The sequence below is a fragment of the Lepidothrix coronata genome, unplaced genomic scaffold (genome assembly GCF_001604755.1).
Source record: "Lepidothrix coronata isolate B3197 unplaced genomic scaffold, Lepidothrix_coronata-1.0 Scaffold14, whole genome shotgun sequence".
Taxonomy (NCBI): domain Eukaryota; kingdom Metazoa; phylum Chordata; class Aves; order Passeriformes; family Pipridae; genus Lepidothrix; species Lepidothrix coronata.
In genome coordinates, this window is record NW_016690194.1 from 6,406,044 (window position 1) to 6,418,758 (window position 12,715).

General features: G+C 44.2%; 1 protein-coding gene across 4 annotated transcripts; it reads right to left on the reverse strand.

Annotated features, from left to right (window-relative positions):
- Positions 1–1,719: 1,719 nt before the first annotated feature.
- Positions 1,720–10,861, reverse strand: ANKRD34B (ankyrin repeat domain 34B). Of its 4 annotated transcripts, none has more exons than XM_017806042.1 (2): positions 10,043–10,861; positions 1,720–7,272 (listed from the first exon to the last, which is right to left on the reverse strand). In XM_017806042.1, the coding sequence occupies exon 2, from the start codon at positions 5,691–5,693 to the stop codon at positions 4,188–4,190; it is 1,506 nt and encodes a 501-aa protein (XP_017661531.1). In that variant the 5' UTR covers positions 5,694–7,272; positions 10,043–10,861; the 3' UTR covers positions 1,720–4,187. The 4 variants fall into 4 exon arrangements, with proteins under 4 accessions (XP_017661531.1, XP_017661533.1, XP_017661532.1 ...); XM_017806044.1 differs by lacking the exon at positions 10,043–10,861 and adding an exon at positions 8,654–8,693; XM_017806043.1 differs by lacking the exon at positions 10,043–10,861 and adding an exon at positions 8,571–8,637.
- Between the last annotated feature and the right edge of the window lie 1,854 nt (positions 10,862–12,715).

Genomic DNA, 12,715 nt, shown 5'->3' on the forward strand with positions numbered 1-12,715 from the left:
AGCTCAAATCAGTCCAACAGTTTAATTACCTCGGTAGCCTCATCTCCTCAGATGGTAAGATCGATGGAGAGATAGACAATAGTTCTATGAAGCATTCTTGTGAAGACAGAAGAGTTTGGCTATGTGGTGAATTGTATAGATTTTCCTACATATCTAAATTTCTGTATGTATTTTTTACCCATGGATCTCTGCTAGTTCCATGTGAACTCGTTTATGTCAGTCTGGTCTGAGTTGCACATAAATAAATTCATTTGAATTTCTTACTCTGTGTTTATTCAAATGCTCTCCTAAAATAAAACGATTTACGTGTGAGGCTGCAGTGAGACAGTAGTGGTGAGATGAAGCCAGGTTTTATTCTGGTGGGAGAGCCGGTCTGTGTTGTTTTAGCTGTGGCTGTCTTTTTATTTTTTTTCTTTTACTTTCTGTCAGGGATGTGTTCCTTGTATTATACGAACACTGGTAATTTACTGCAAGTGCACTTTTAGCTTTCTGTTTCTCTGTGAATTTGAAGGACCTTAGTAAACAGATAAAATAACACGGTACGGAAGAGAGATGTCACTGTGTCCTGCACGGTGACCCAGCTGTGTCCTGTCATGACACAGAAGCAATGGGAGCAAAGCACAAGCTATTCGCTGGTTGTTTAAATGTACTGTGGAATGAAAGAAAATGCCCCCAAAGGCACATTTTTCAAATGTGTTGTTCCATCTGATGTTCTCCACATCTCCCTCTTCAGCATTCATTCAAAAAACCAAAACCCCCCCAACAAAACCCGTCCTTTTTTTCAATTCAAACCATCAAATTAAAGCTGAAATTACACTAGGAGTCTTTATAACTCATTTAATAACTTGGTGATTGAATAGTCCCATCCTTTAAGGGAAAAAAAAAAGTTACAGTGTTGAGGAATTAAAAATGTTTGGTATTTGGTTCTGTGTCTGGATTTCAGGAATTTGGGGAATAAACTGGCCTGTGTACAGTTAGAAAAAAAATCTTTGGTGTTCAGTGTAAAATCTTTGCATGATTTTTAAATGGCCTTTCTAAAGTTACCACATGGATTTAAAATCCATTTTCTCATCAGTTGTGTGCCTGGGTGGAGCTGTCACTGACATGCATGGGGACACTGATCACGTCAGTGCCACTGCCATTGTGTGTAATTTCCACATTGAAGGTCTTTGTGACTGTGATGTGACATTGACTGAGAGTAAGAGCAGATGATTTTCACTGCTTTTTCACCAGCAGGTGAGAGAGATGGGAAACCATAGCTTTCAACACTAGCAAGGGGAGACTCAGCCTGTGGTATTTTCTGTGCCCAGAGACAAAAAAGGAACCTAAAAGGTCTGTTGTTTTTATCTCGGGTGCCTTGGGAAGTGAGGGGTTCTAACATTAGAAACTCCGGTTGTGCTGACCGTTCTTCACTGAAAAGAACATCAGGGGTGGCTGGGAAATGTCATGGATTAAGGGCTTCAAAGATAGCACAAGAGCATCTCCACGACTGGAACCACAGGAAGCTTCCGGCAGGTGGAGAGAGCCTCTCTCACACCATACTTTGCACAAATTGAGCTATATTGGATTAAATCTAAGTAACTGTTCCCATTTTCTTGCATAGAGACAACCTGAAAAATACTTCTAAGTGAGAACCTTTGGCAGTGACTCATCATCTACTGAGTGGTGAATAAAAGCATGTGCTTATTTCCATGTTCCCTTGGTGGGGGAAAAAAAAAACTTTTATTTATTCATCATAACAACATCAAGAGAACAAAGCTTCTTTTCTTTGAAGGTCACTTGTAACAGTAATGCAAAAACAAACAGTAATATTAACCCTTCACATTATTTCTGCACCACAATTAATCACAAAATACTGGTAACACCACTGAAAAACTTCCCTTTTCAAGACACTTGCCATTTTCCTCCATTGTCCAAGTATTTTGTGGAAAAATTACTCTTTCAGTTAAGGGAGAAATATCCTCATATACATAATTAATTTTAAAATCAAAACAGCATCAATTGGGTTTTATACCCTCAGCACAGATACCAGTTAGAACACCTGGTGATGGTAGTTTTCTTCTAAAAAAGGACTTGTATGTTTTTAAAGATCCATTTTCCATTGCAAATATTTAATTTCATTATGAGATGAAGAAATGACAAATTGCCATTTCCATTTTTAATGCCATGAAAACATTTGAAAAATATATTGTGTGTAGGGACCAATTTGTACCCAGTTAATACTGACATACTCTGTTCCATGTAATTTCTCTGTCATAAAAAGATTTCCACATAATCCCTGCTTCTATCTGATGTACACAGGGGCTGATCCGACAACATCTGAAGGAAAAGGCAGAACCTGAATGGCAACAAATACTCCGAAAAAGATATTTACACAGAGTGTGTTTATCATCCCCTTTGAATTGTTTATGTTTATCATCCCCTTTAAATTGTTTTTATCATCCCCTTTAAATTGTTTCATGTTTATCATCCCCTTTAAATTATCATATACTAAGTGCAAAGCTAAATAACATCACAGTTATTTGTTAGGCAATGTCAGATTCGGTGAACTTTGACTGAAGCTGCAAGCAGACATAGTACTGACTGAGCATTTTCAGAAAAAAAGTATTTCAGTATACTGAAATTCACATTACACAGACACAATTTCAGTACAACTACTTTCTGTAAACTATGACAACATAGAACACATTCACTTTTTCTCAATATTTAGAAGATGAGATCTAAAATGCTAAATGCAGTCCAGTATCTATGGTATGCACACAAAGACAGAACCATGTTTGGAATTGTAGAACACTAAAGGAAAGCAAAGAAAGATGGATTTTTAGATAGAGATGATAAAAAATATGCAGTAGCTTAGAGTCTGCAGAGGAGTGTTTTCTACCCCTAAGACATTCAGTCCTCTGCTTCAAAATAGGCAAAATGTGAATTTCCATCTCCCAGGTGAGTTTTGTCATTAAAACCACAGAACAATTTGGGTTGGAAGGGGCCTTAAAGCCCATCTCGTTCCAACCCCCTTGCCATAGGTAGAGACACCTTCCAGTAGACCAGGTTGCTCTGAACCCTGTCCAACCTGGCCCTGGACAGTTCCAGGGATGGATATTCTGGGCAACTTGTGCCAAGGCCTCCCCACACCTGGATTGTCTTTTTTTAGGTCTGTCTGAGCAGGAGGACAGAGCTTTTCCCTGCTCCCAAGCCTATGTGTGAAGTGTCCTTGCTGAAGAACACTTGATGTGCCCCACCATCTGTACCCTGGTGAAAAGGGCTGTGACTGGGGCCAAAGAGCTCCTGCATGACCTGGAGATCTCTTTTGGGGGGAGTCCAGAACTGCAGACAGTGATAGACTCTTGTTTAGATATAGGCTCTGCCTCCCCCACCCTTCCTTTTCTGAGGAGCAGATTCCAGCAGGTCAGAACCTTGAGCAGCCCCAGGTGGCTGAGACACCTCGTTGACAGTGTGAGCAGTTTGTTTGTGTCACACTCAGGGCTCATTGTGCTCCCTGTGGGCTCCTGCCAGGGCTGGCAGGCTTTGTGTACTGGCCTGCAGCACTCCAGAGCTGTGCACCACCTGCCCCAGGGCCAGCTAGGCATCTGAAACGTGCTCCCAGTCTTTAGCTGGAATTCCCTGGGCAGCACAGCTCTGCAACATGACTTTTATTAACTGTTTACATGGAGTGAAGTCATAGAAGCAGGAGACATTGCCTGTGTACACCTGCCCCTGCACACTGATGTGTGTGAGTTTTTTGGGTATTGTACAACCTGGACAGTCAGGCTGGTGTCCAGCATCACAGTCAACTGTTTCAGGTTCCCAAACTCCATGTGTACGACCTCTGTTGGTGCAAAAAGAGTACATGTTTGGGAAAATCTCGGAGTCATATTTACAACGTACAATTACAACTGCAGTGCTTAAGAGGCATTGTGGGTTCAGTCTGTCACAGGTAAGTTGAAAATCTTAGAAAACCAGGAAAATAAATATTCCTCAGTTTGCAGAAAGCAGCCTCATTCGTTAATTATGTCTTCATGTAGTCTTTAAGCTGTTCGACTCATCCCAAGGCACAGAGCTTTACATCACAGACCCGCTCTACTTTGTGATATGCACCATTACAATCAGGGAGTGCAGTGAATATTTACATATCAAAGAGTTTGTAGCCCCTTATCCCCCATTAAAGATTCAGTAATTGCTTAACCTGCTCAGACTGTAATCTGCTCATACGGCCTCCTGCGCAGCAGATTGGTGTTTTTGGTCATCCTAGGAAAAGCAGGTGCTGCTGGCCCTAACTGTGTTTGCCCACAAGAAATCATCCCAGAAACTGTGTTTATGACAGTGATCTCCTGAACTGGGGGGCAAGGGTTCACACTCAGGGGTGGCAGAAAATCTGGCCTTGTCTGATCCAATGCTAAGGCTCCTGACCCTTGTCCTTCTGGGAAAGCCTGATTTCTGCCTTTCACAGTAACAGAAGGCATTTTCTCCAGAACTTCTCTAGAACTTGGTAACAAGGAGTGAGATGGAGAAATAATCTCTTTCTTTCCTATTGCTGACTTACTGTCTTCTGCAGCAGCAGCAGGACTTAGACCAGCAATTAACTGAGAATCAGAACTGTTGTGATCTGGTTTTGCATTTTTGTTCCTGAAAAAACCGCTGAGGTTTGAAATTAAGCTGATTTGTCCCAGACTGACACTCTGACCCATGGGAATCACACTGGGGTTATGTTTCTCTTCAACGAAAGGAGTCTGATAGTTTATCTTGTCAGGTGGTGGTTTCCTGGACCCAGTTTCATCCGAGGTTTTGAATACATGAGCAGTGTCTTTCCTGTCAATACTTTGGGGACTGGTGTTGACTCTCTTTGATAAGCCAAGGCCACTGACTTTACAAGAGAGCTTTTCTATGGGATTGATACTCTGAAGTTCCTGTGAAGAAGCAATTTTCCTCTGGTGAAACACTGCTGGGCAGCACTTTACCCAAGGCTCACGCTCCAGCTGCTGCACATGGGTCAGCTTGAACCGGGCCTGTATCGGGCTGGGTTTCATCATCAGTGACCCTGTTTGAGATAAGCTGTCCTCCTCCCGTGGAGGATACAGCTCTCTGAAGCTGAATGGTCCCTCTGGAGTCTCACTGGGTTCTATTTCCGATGGGGAGGTGCAGGCAGTTGGGTACTGACACTCCCCGAGCTCTGGGGGAGGCATGTTCAGGTACTGCCTAGTTTCCTGCCTCCCCGATGCAGATCTGTCCATGGTGATGATGATCACGTCTTTCCCTCGTGCCTTACAAGCGTTGAGCAGAACCTCTAGGGTCTCTCTGTCTGCAGAGTTTATTGCGTACACGAGAGCAGAGCAGTTGGAGTGGTCAGGCAGGCTTGGGTCAGCCCCACTCATGAGCAGTAGAGACACCACCTCTGGGCCCGCTCTGCCCAAGCATGCATGCATCAGGGCCGTCTTCCCAGATTTGTCCTGGATGTTCGGATCAGCCTTGTTGTCCAGCAGGTACTTAACCATCTTGGCCTTGCTGGCACTCTGCAAGTCCACGTGTTCAGTCATACAAGCAACCATGAGGGGGGTCTCCCCTCTGCTGTTGCTCTCATTGACGTAGGCACCCCCATCGATCAACAGCCTGGTGAGGCGGAGGCGTCTCTGGTACACGGCTTTGATCAGGGAATACCCCTCTGGTGGCACCTCCACCACCTCCATCATCCTGCTCATCTCACCTACACCCTCCTAGGGGCTATAAAAGATCTGCCTTCCATAGAAAGCAAAGAGGTTCCCCAGAGAAGAGAAAACAGAAAAAAAAAAAAAGAGAAGGTTTAACTGTACAAATTGCTCCTGCAAACACCGTCATATTTTGAGAAAAGAGTATGAAGGGAAGAAGAAAAAAAAAGTGTTCTCACCCTCTAGACTTCAAGAAATACATTAAAAACTTTAAAAAATACTTGAATATAAATACAACATTTGTAGAAGGTTAGAGTATGGCTGTCACTTTTTTATTTGTGACAGTCTTTTGTACAATCCTCTGCCTGAGCAGACAGTATCAGCTCTACAACAAAAGAAATGTTTGACAGAAGGAAAGTAAATCAGGAGATTTCACACAAAAAATTAAGAACTTAATGTGGCATAAATAACAAAAGGCCTTGTATGAATGTATACCTGCATACATGCAACTAACACTTCTTACATGAGCTTGCTTACCTATGTGTAGGGAAAACCTTTAGAGAAAAAAAAAATCAGTATTTAACAACTGGCAGAGTAATTCCAATACAAGGGTAGGCATGGATATGAAAATTACATTTGTTTATTTACAGTGTATTTCTAGAGAAGTAAATATGTTTAACTGCAAAGGAAATGAAGAGAGACTCATTTTTATTCATCACTGAAAGCACTAGAAAAGTTTGGTGATTAACTGAAGAGCAGTAAGTTCATTCTGTTTTACTTCGAATTCAAAAATCAAAATATGATCTCAATGTAGTTTGTTCCAAAACTCCAACAAGCAAAACTAAAAGCATCAGATTTCCTCCCTGGAAATCTGAGGAGAAAATCTGACTTTGACTGGTGGTTGGGCTTTTCCCCCTATGTCTTGATAAAACATTTTTTAAAGGTAATTGCACTGAAATTACTTTAAGGATTCACTCCATTATACTGAAATTACAGGATGCAGTACTGTCTATCTCAGCTTTCATTGAAGTGCAAATCATTGTTATGATTTTTATGCGTCCTTTTGACAAGTAACGTATACAAGATTTTTATAAAGTCTTTTCTAAAAGTATTCAATCAATTTGCACACTTAGGTTTCCAGAAACAAACTGCAGAGAAATATCTTGCATAACACACATGTTGGAATTCTGATTGTGTTCTGCCTTGGTTTTGACTTACCTGGAAGTCTTTGGTGTTTTTACATTTCTTTCCTATTTATCTAAAGCTCTTCTGACACTTAACTGCTCACATTACTTACGCAATGGCAAATAGCTCTTCTTACATAGGAAGAGCCTTTTCATCTGTAGAGATACCTTTTATGGCCAAAAGAACATTGAATGTTAAACAGGCATGGAAAGAGAATAATGCTACCTGAGGTCATGCAGCAGGTCAGTAATGAAGGTGAGGCTGTTTTTCTGACATCTCATCTAATGCCTCCTGTTGCTTAAATTTGCTGTTTCCATGGACTTTACCAGGACTGTTGATGTGAGTGAGGACAGTGTAAGGCTGGCCTAAGACAACAGCTGAAGTTTGAGAGTTAGGAGTAGATGGTGTTGCCAGGTACGAACCTGCCTGGAGAAAGCCTGAAATGTTTCTGTGCAGAGAAAAGTGCAAAAAGATACATGAAATGGGGAAAAAAAAATCCACAAATACTTCAGAATCAGACACTATACGAACAACAGGAGGTATTACAGATTCACAACAGGAACAATACAATGCAGAGCATGTTCCTGAGTGCTGGATGACAACCACAACTTCATCTGGAGAATCTGTTAATCACAGGAGAGCACCTGGGGCTGTGTCATCCTAAATTTGTTACTGTGGGAACAAAGTGCAACTAGACTTTCACAGGACCCACACTGACTCTGGGAATACATGTGCCACACCTGGACTTTCACTCAAGTGAAAGACCACAGTCTAAGCAGACCTCCTAAAAGAGAAATTTCTGTGATAATACATCACAGATGGGTGCTCAGCAGATTGCAATTATAAAACATTCCTAAATGTGATTAACTGCAATGTCAGAACGACTCCATGTGTTCCTAAAAGTAAACAGTCACTTCTCACCTGTGAAGATAAACTTTAAAGGGAGTTTAAAGTTTTAAAGCAGTTTAAGGAATGAGGAACTATGCAACCCAGTGTGTGATACTGAATCATGGATTGGTCTTTCAGATAACCCAAAAATTCCTGTTGTCCTTGTAGAAATAATATTCCTGCAATGCTCTTTCTGTCTAGGAAGAGCTGAATTTTATTTTCAAAAAGTAATATTGTCCTGGAAAGTGCTCTGAGACAAAGTAGCTCAGGGTACCTCATAGCATGAGAACATGTTTTTGAATTTAACAGTCAAAATAATCGCAACACTGAGGGAGGAAGGAGCACATCAGTGTTAGAATGTATAGACAAATATAAAAATAACCAACAGTTTCATGAATGCGTGATATGAATGAAGGAGTTCTTGCAAAGTGCTCCTCACCTTTTTAATGTGAAAGCCCGATTTTCTGCCGTCTGTGTTTCAGCACCCTCAGAATTAATCAAGCTCTCACAGTTGTGTTTAGAGAGTCTAGAATCATTCCAGTAAAATTGCCATTGATTCTGATCTCTGAAAAAAGACTTGCTTACAGGCTTAAAGAGCATAAGCATCTAAATATTTCTGTGACTCTTCGCATCCACCTTAACCCTGGCAAATTCTCTCAGTCAGGGTGGCAAAAACTCTTTTTGTAGCTGAAATTTAGCAAATACGAATAACTTTGATTTTAAAAAAAATTACCGTTCCAACGCTGCCAAAGCTACTCCACCAACACCCTCCCCCGAAGTTGCCACCGCAACTTGTAACCCGAGGGCTCCAAACAATTCCCTGAGGGACAGCCGGTGAAAAGCAAGGAAACTACTTACGGAGAAGTGGCAGCACGCGCTCTAACACCACAAACACGATAAAGCTATTAAAATGGCTACAAAACAGCTATCAAACGCCGTACCTGTCATCCCGCCGCGCCGCCGGGGCAGCGCCGTTACCTGCGGTCGGGATGGAGCGGCCGCTCCTCGCGCAGCGTCGGGAGCGAGGGACAGCGGGACTTTCGGGAACACCGGGACATCGAGCGCCTCCCCCGGCACCGCCCTCGGTCCCGGGCGGGCACAGCCGGGTGGGGGCCAGCGCCAGGCCCCCGCCCCCCAGCGCGGCCAGTACCACAGCCCCTACACGCCCCCAGTACCCCACTCACACCCAGTCCCACAGCCCCCCCCCCATCCCAGTGCCCTTCTCAGACTTCCAATGCCCCTCTCACACCCCCGGGACAGCACTCAGACCCCCAGTACCGCCCTCACACTCAGTCCCACATCCCCCCCAGACCCTGGTGCCCCCCCTCAGACACCTAACACCCCCCTCACATCCAGTCTCACATGCTGTTATGCCCACACCTGCTCCCCCTCACACCCGTCACCTCAAACCTACATCCCCTCACATCCAGTCCCACATCCCCCCCAGTATCCCACCTCAGACCCACAATACCCCCTTACACCCAGTGCCACACCCCCTTATGCCCACACCTCCTCACCCTCACACCCATCACCTTAAACCCACTTCCATACCCCCTCACACTCCCAATATCACCCCATACCCCCAGTACCCCCTCATGCCCAGTCCCACACCCCCTTAAGCCTACACTTGCTCCCTCTCGCACCCCTCACCCCAAACCCACACCTCCCTCACACCTCACACCCACACACAACCCTGCTCTTATCCACCCCCTCACACCTCCTGAGCCCCCCACATACCCTCAAACCTGCACATCCACCTTCACTCACACCCCTCACACGCTCCCTGAGCTTCACAGCCCCCACACACCCCCTCACCGCCTGATCCCCAACCATTACACACCTTGCACCCCTCCACTCCCTCCCTTTTCCCCTGCCCTCCCTGACAGCACCTCCAGTCATTTCCCTCCTGGACAGGAGTGTGGCCACCCCCCTCACGAGAGGGACAACACTGAGGTGTGTTTGCTCTGCTCAATCATCTCCTTCAGGTGCAGTGAATGCTAGAAACAACCCACCCAAGACCTTCTCCACTACCACACTGCTTCCCATCACCCAGGGTGTGGGTTTACTGGCCTAAATGGGAAAGAGAGGAAGCTGAGCCTGAGGAAATGCTTCCCTCAGGTATGCTTAAGTTTGACTTCTCAGTAATTCTGGTCTAATTTCACTGGCTAAAATCCTGTGAAATTTCAAAGCACGGTCGAAGAACCTTCTTGATTTCCATGCAAGTTTAGGACACCTTCACAGAAACACAGACTGGTTGAGGTCGGAAGGGATCTTTGAAGGATGTCTTGTCCAACCCCCTTAACAACCAGGAACACCTGGAAGCCACTTACCCACGATGACTTCTGACATTTCTTTACTGTCTCCAAGGATGGAGTCTCCACAACGTCTCTGGGGCAACCTGTGCCAGTACTTGGTCACCCTCACTGAAAAAATGTTCCCTGGTATTCAGAGGGAAACCCTTGTTCCAATTTGTGCCTGTTGGCTCTTGCTCTGTCACTGCTGGAAAGGGTCTGGCTTTGTCTTTGCACCCTTCTTTCAGGTTGGTAAGACCCCCCACCAAGCCTTTCTCCGGGCTGACCAGGAGCAGCTTGTCTCAGTCTCTTCAGTTCTGACAAAGGTCCTGTGAGGTTCATCTGGGAGGCAGCGGCTCTGCTGAAATCCAGGTGGACATTACTCACACTCTCCCATCACAGGCCAGTCAGTTCATCACAGGAGATCACGGGGCTTCTCCAGCGTGACTCCCCTTGGAGCAGCCATCCTGACATCTCCATCACCCTGCTGTGACAGGACTTTCTGATGGTATCCCAGGGACTCCAAGGGTGTTTTGTTGGAATGCAGTGCTGTTACCTGCGAACGCTGTTTACTGCAGGGGCTGCAGTGCTGCTGTTCTGCGAGGGCCTGTTCTCCCTTTGAAAAGGCACTTGCTGCCTCCACAACATCATCTCGGTGTACAGTAAAAGTCAGCAGGTGAATGCAGCAAACCAAGTGCAGAAGTGGGAGCAAACTGACAGTAAAACCAGCCACCAGCTGCAAAGGGCTGTTTTAGGAGAGAGAAGTTTCCAGAAGGAATGTGAAGGAGATTTGTGCCATGCTATTTTTTAAAAGTCAGAATCAATGAGAGACCATCGTGACTAAGAGCTGGACAAATGGTATGAATAAGCCACTAAGACAAACAACATTCCAAGAGCAGGTTCCTCAGTTACTCTTTAACCTTCTGTTTCAAAAATTAAGTTGGGAGAATGCCCACAGATGTTTTGGGTTTTTTTTCCTGTGGTAAGATTCTAATTATCTTTGTTTTCTTTTCCTCTCTGTACCTCATCCACATTCTTAATACTCAGTCTTTGCCATGCAGCCTTGGAAAGGCATGTGCATTGAACTCCCACTCTGCAGGAGGTTACTGCTCTTCTCAGACCTGCTGTTGGGTGAATTATATGAATTACAGAGGCAGTGTACACTTGAATGTCAGCACTCCTGCAGCTGAAACATCTTCACTTCTGCAGTTCCTGCAGCTCTCAATGTGCTCTTCCTTATTCCTCCGTCCATCCTCGCCTGCATTGTGCTGTCGTGTTTATGACAGCCAACATGAATCATTGACCAAAAAAATAAAAAGAGTATTAAAGCAGCCCTTGGAAGACCACTTTTATGAAGATAATTAGAATTTTTTCTTATAAATGTCACCATGGCTACTTTTGGCTGGATATAAAAACAACTGTTGGTAACAAGTTTATGTTAACAGTGGAGGAGGGTGAAAAACCAGAGCAGGGAACACATCACTGCAGCACAAGTTTTATTATAAAACATAGAAGATGTTTGCATATGCACATGGCATATTTATCACACTCCTTGATATCCTTCTCCTACATTTCACTGAGACTTGGGCTAGATGGATATCTGCCAGGGGAAAGTTTTGTGCTCACAGAATTCTAACATTCATTTTAATTGACCAAAATGTTTGTCACAAATGAGTGTTTTAGGTCACTCAAAGAATCACCGGCAAAGATATCGGCAAAATCAGGTTTAATATAAAAGTGAAAGCGTGACAAAATTTGTTTGCAAAGTTCACTCTACTGCTTACTAGATAATTAAAGCACACAGAGAAAAACTGGACCAAAATCTAAAATCAATCAATCTAAAACTAAGATCAACCAGAAATTATCTACGTGGAAGCTGGGGTTGGGAAAAAGGTTAAATATGGGAAAGGGTAAGGATCAAAAGGAATAAGGGAGACCCTCCCATTGAGTTACAGAGTTCAGAATGGACTCCCCTGCCAAACTTAGCCCTGGATTTGACCAAGGGTTTAGGCCTAAAGGTTTTAACAGTACTTAAACTTAACAGCAATGAATCTATAGCCTAATTTAAACAATTTAACTGAAGATTCTATAGAATTTACTAAAAGCACAACAGTAACTAACTTATAGGCCTGACTTACTAATCTAACATACGGAAGAATCTGAGAGCAGCATTCCCAGCTCATTTGCTGTAGCACATTCTCACTTGCACACAGACATGAAGTCTGTACATGTATGTACAGGTGAACGAACAGGTTTATTTCTGCCAAAAACCCCCCTCGAGCTCAGCGAAGGACTCATATTGGTGCCTTTGGACCTTCTCCAGGGGCAAAGGACTGAGCCTTGAAGAATTGGGGATCAGCCCAGGCTCCAGCCTTGGTCTTCCCAGTGCAGCAAATTGGAGCATTCCTGGCCCCGAGGGGTCCTGTTCTGAGGGGGACGCTGACCTGGGCACAGCCCAGAGCTCCAGGAGAGCTCCCAGGGTCTCAGTCCACACTGTTTGTGGAGTTGCAAGAGAGTGGGTTTTAGAGTAACTTTCCACCCTTGATTGCAATTCCGGTTGGTGACTTTCTTTGAAAGTTCAGTAACAAAATTGCTGCTCCATTTGGGTCAGGCAAGAAAAATAAATTTCCAAGGCAGTTCATTAAAAAACAGCAGCTCATTAGCCAGCACCCTTCCTGGAGGCAGGCGATGTCTCTGATGAGGTTAAGAGCA

Coding starts and splice junctions, on each gene's coding strand:
- ANKRD34B (XM_017806042.1), bottom strand. CDS start 5,693: ATGAGCAGGATGATGGAGGTGGTGGAGGTGCCACCAGAGGGGTATTCC.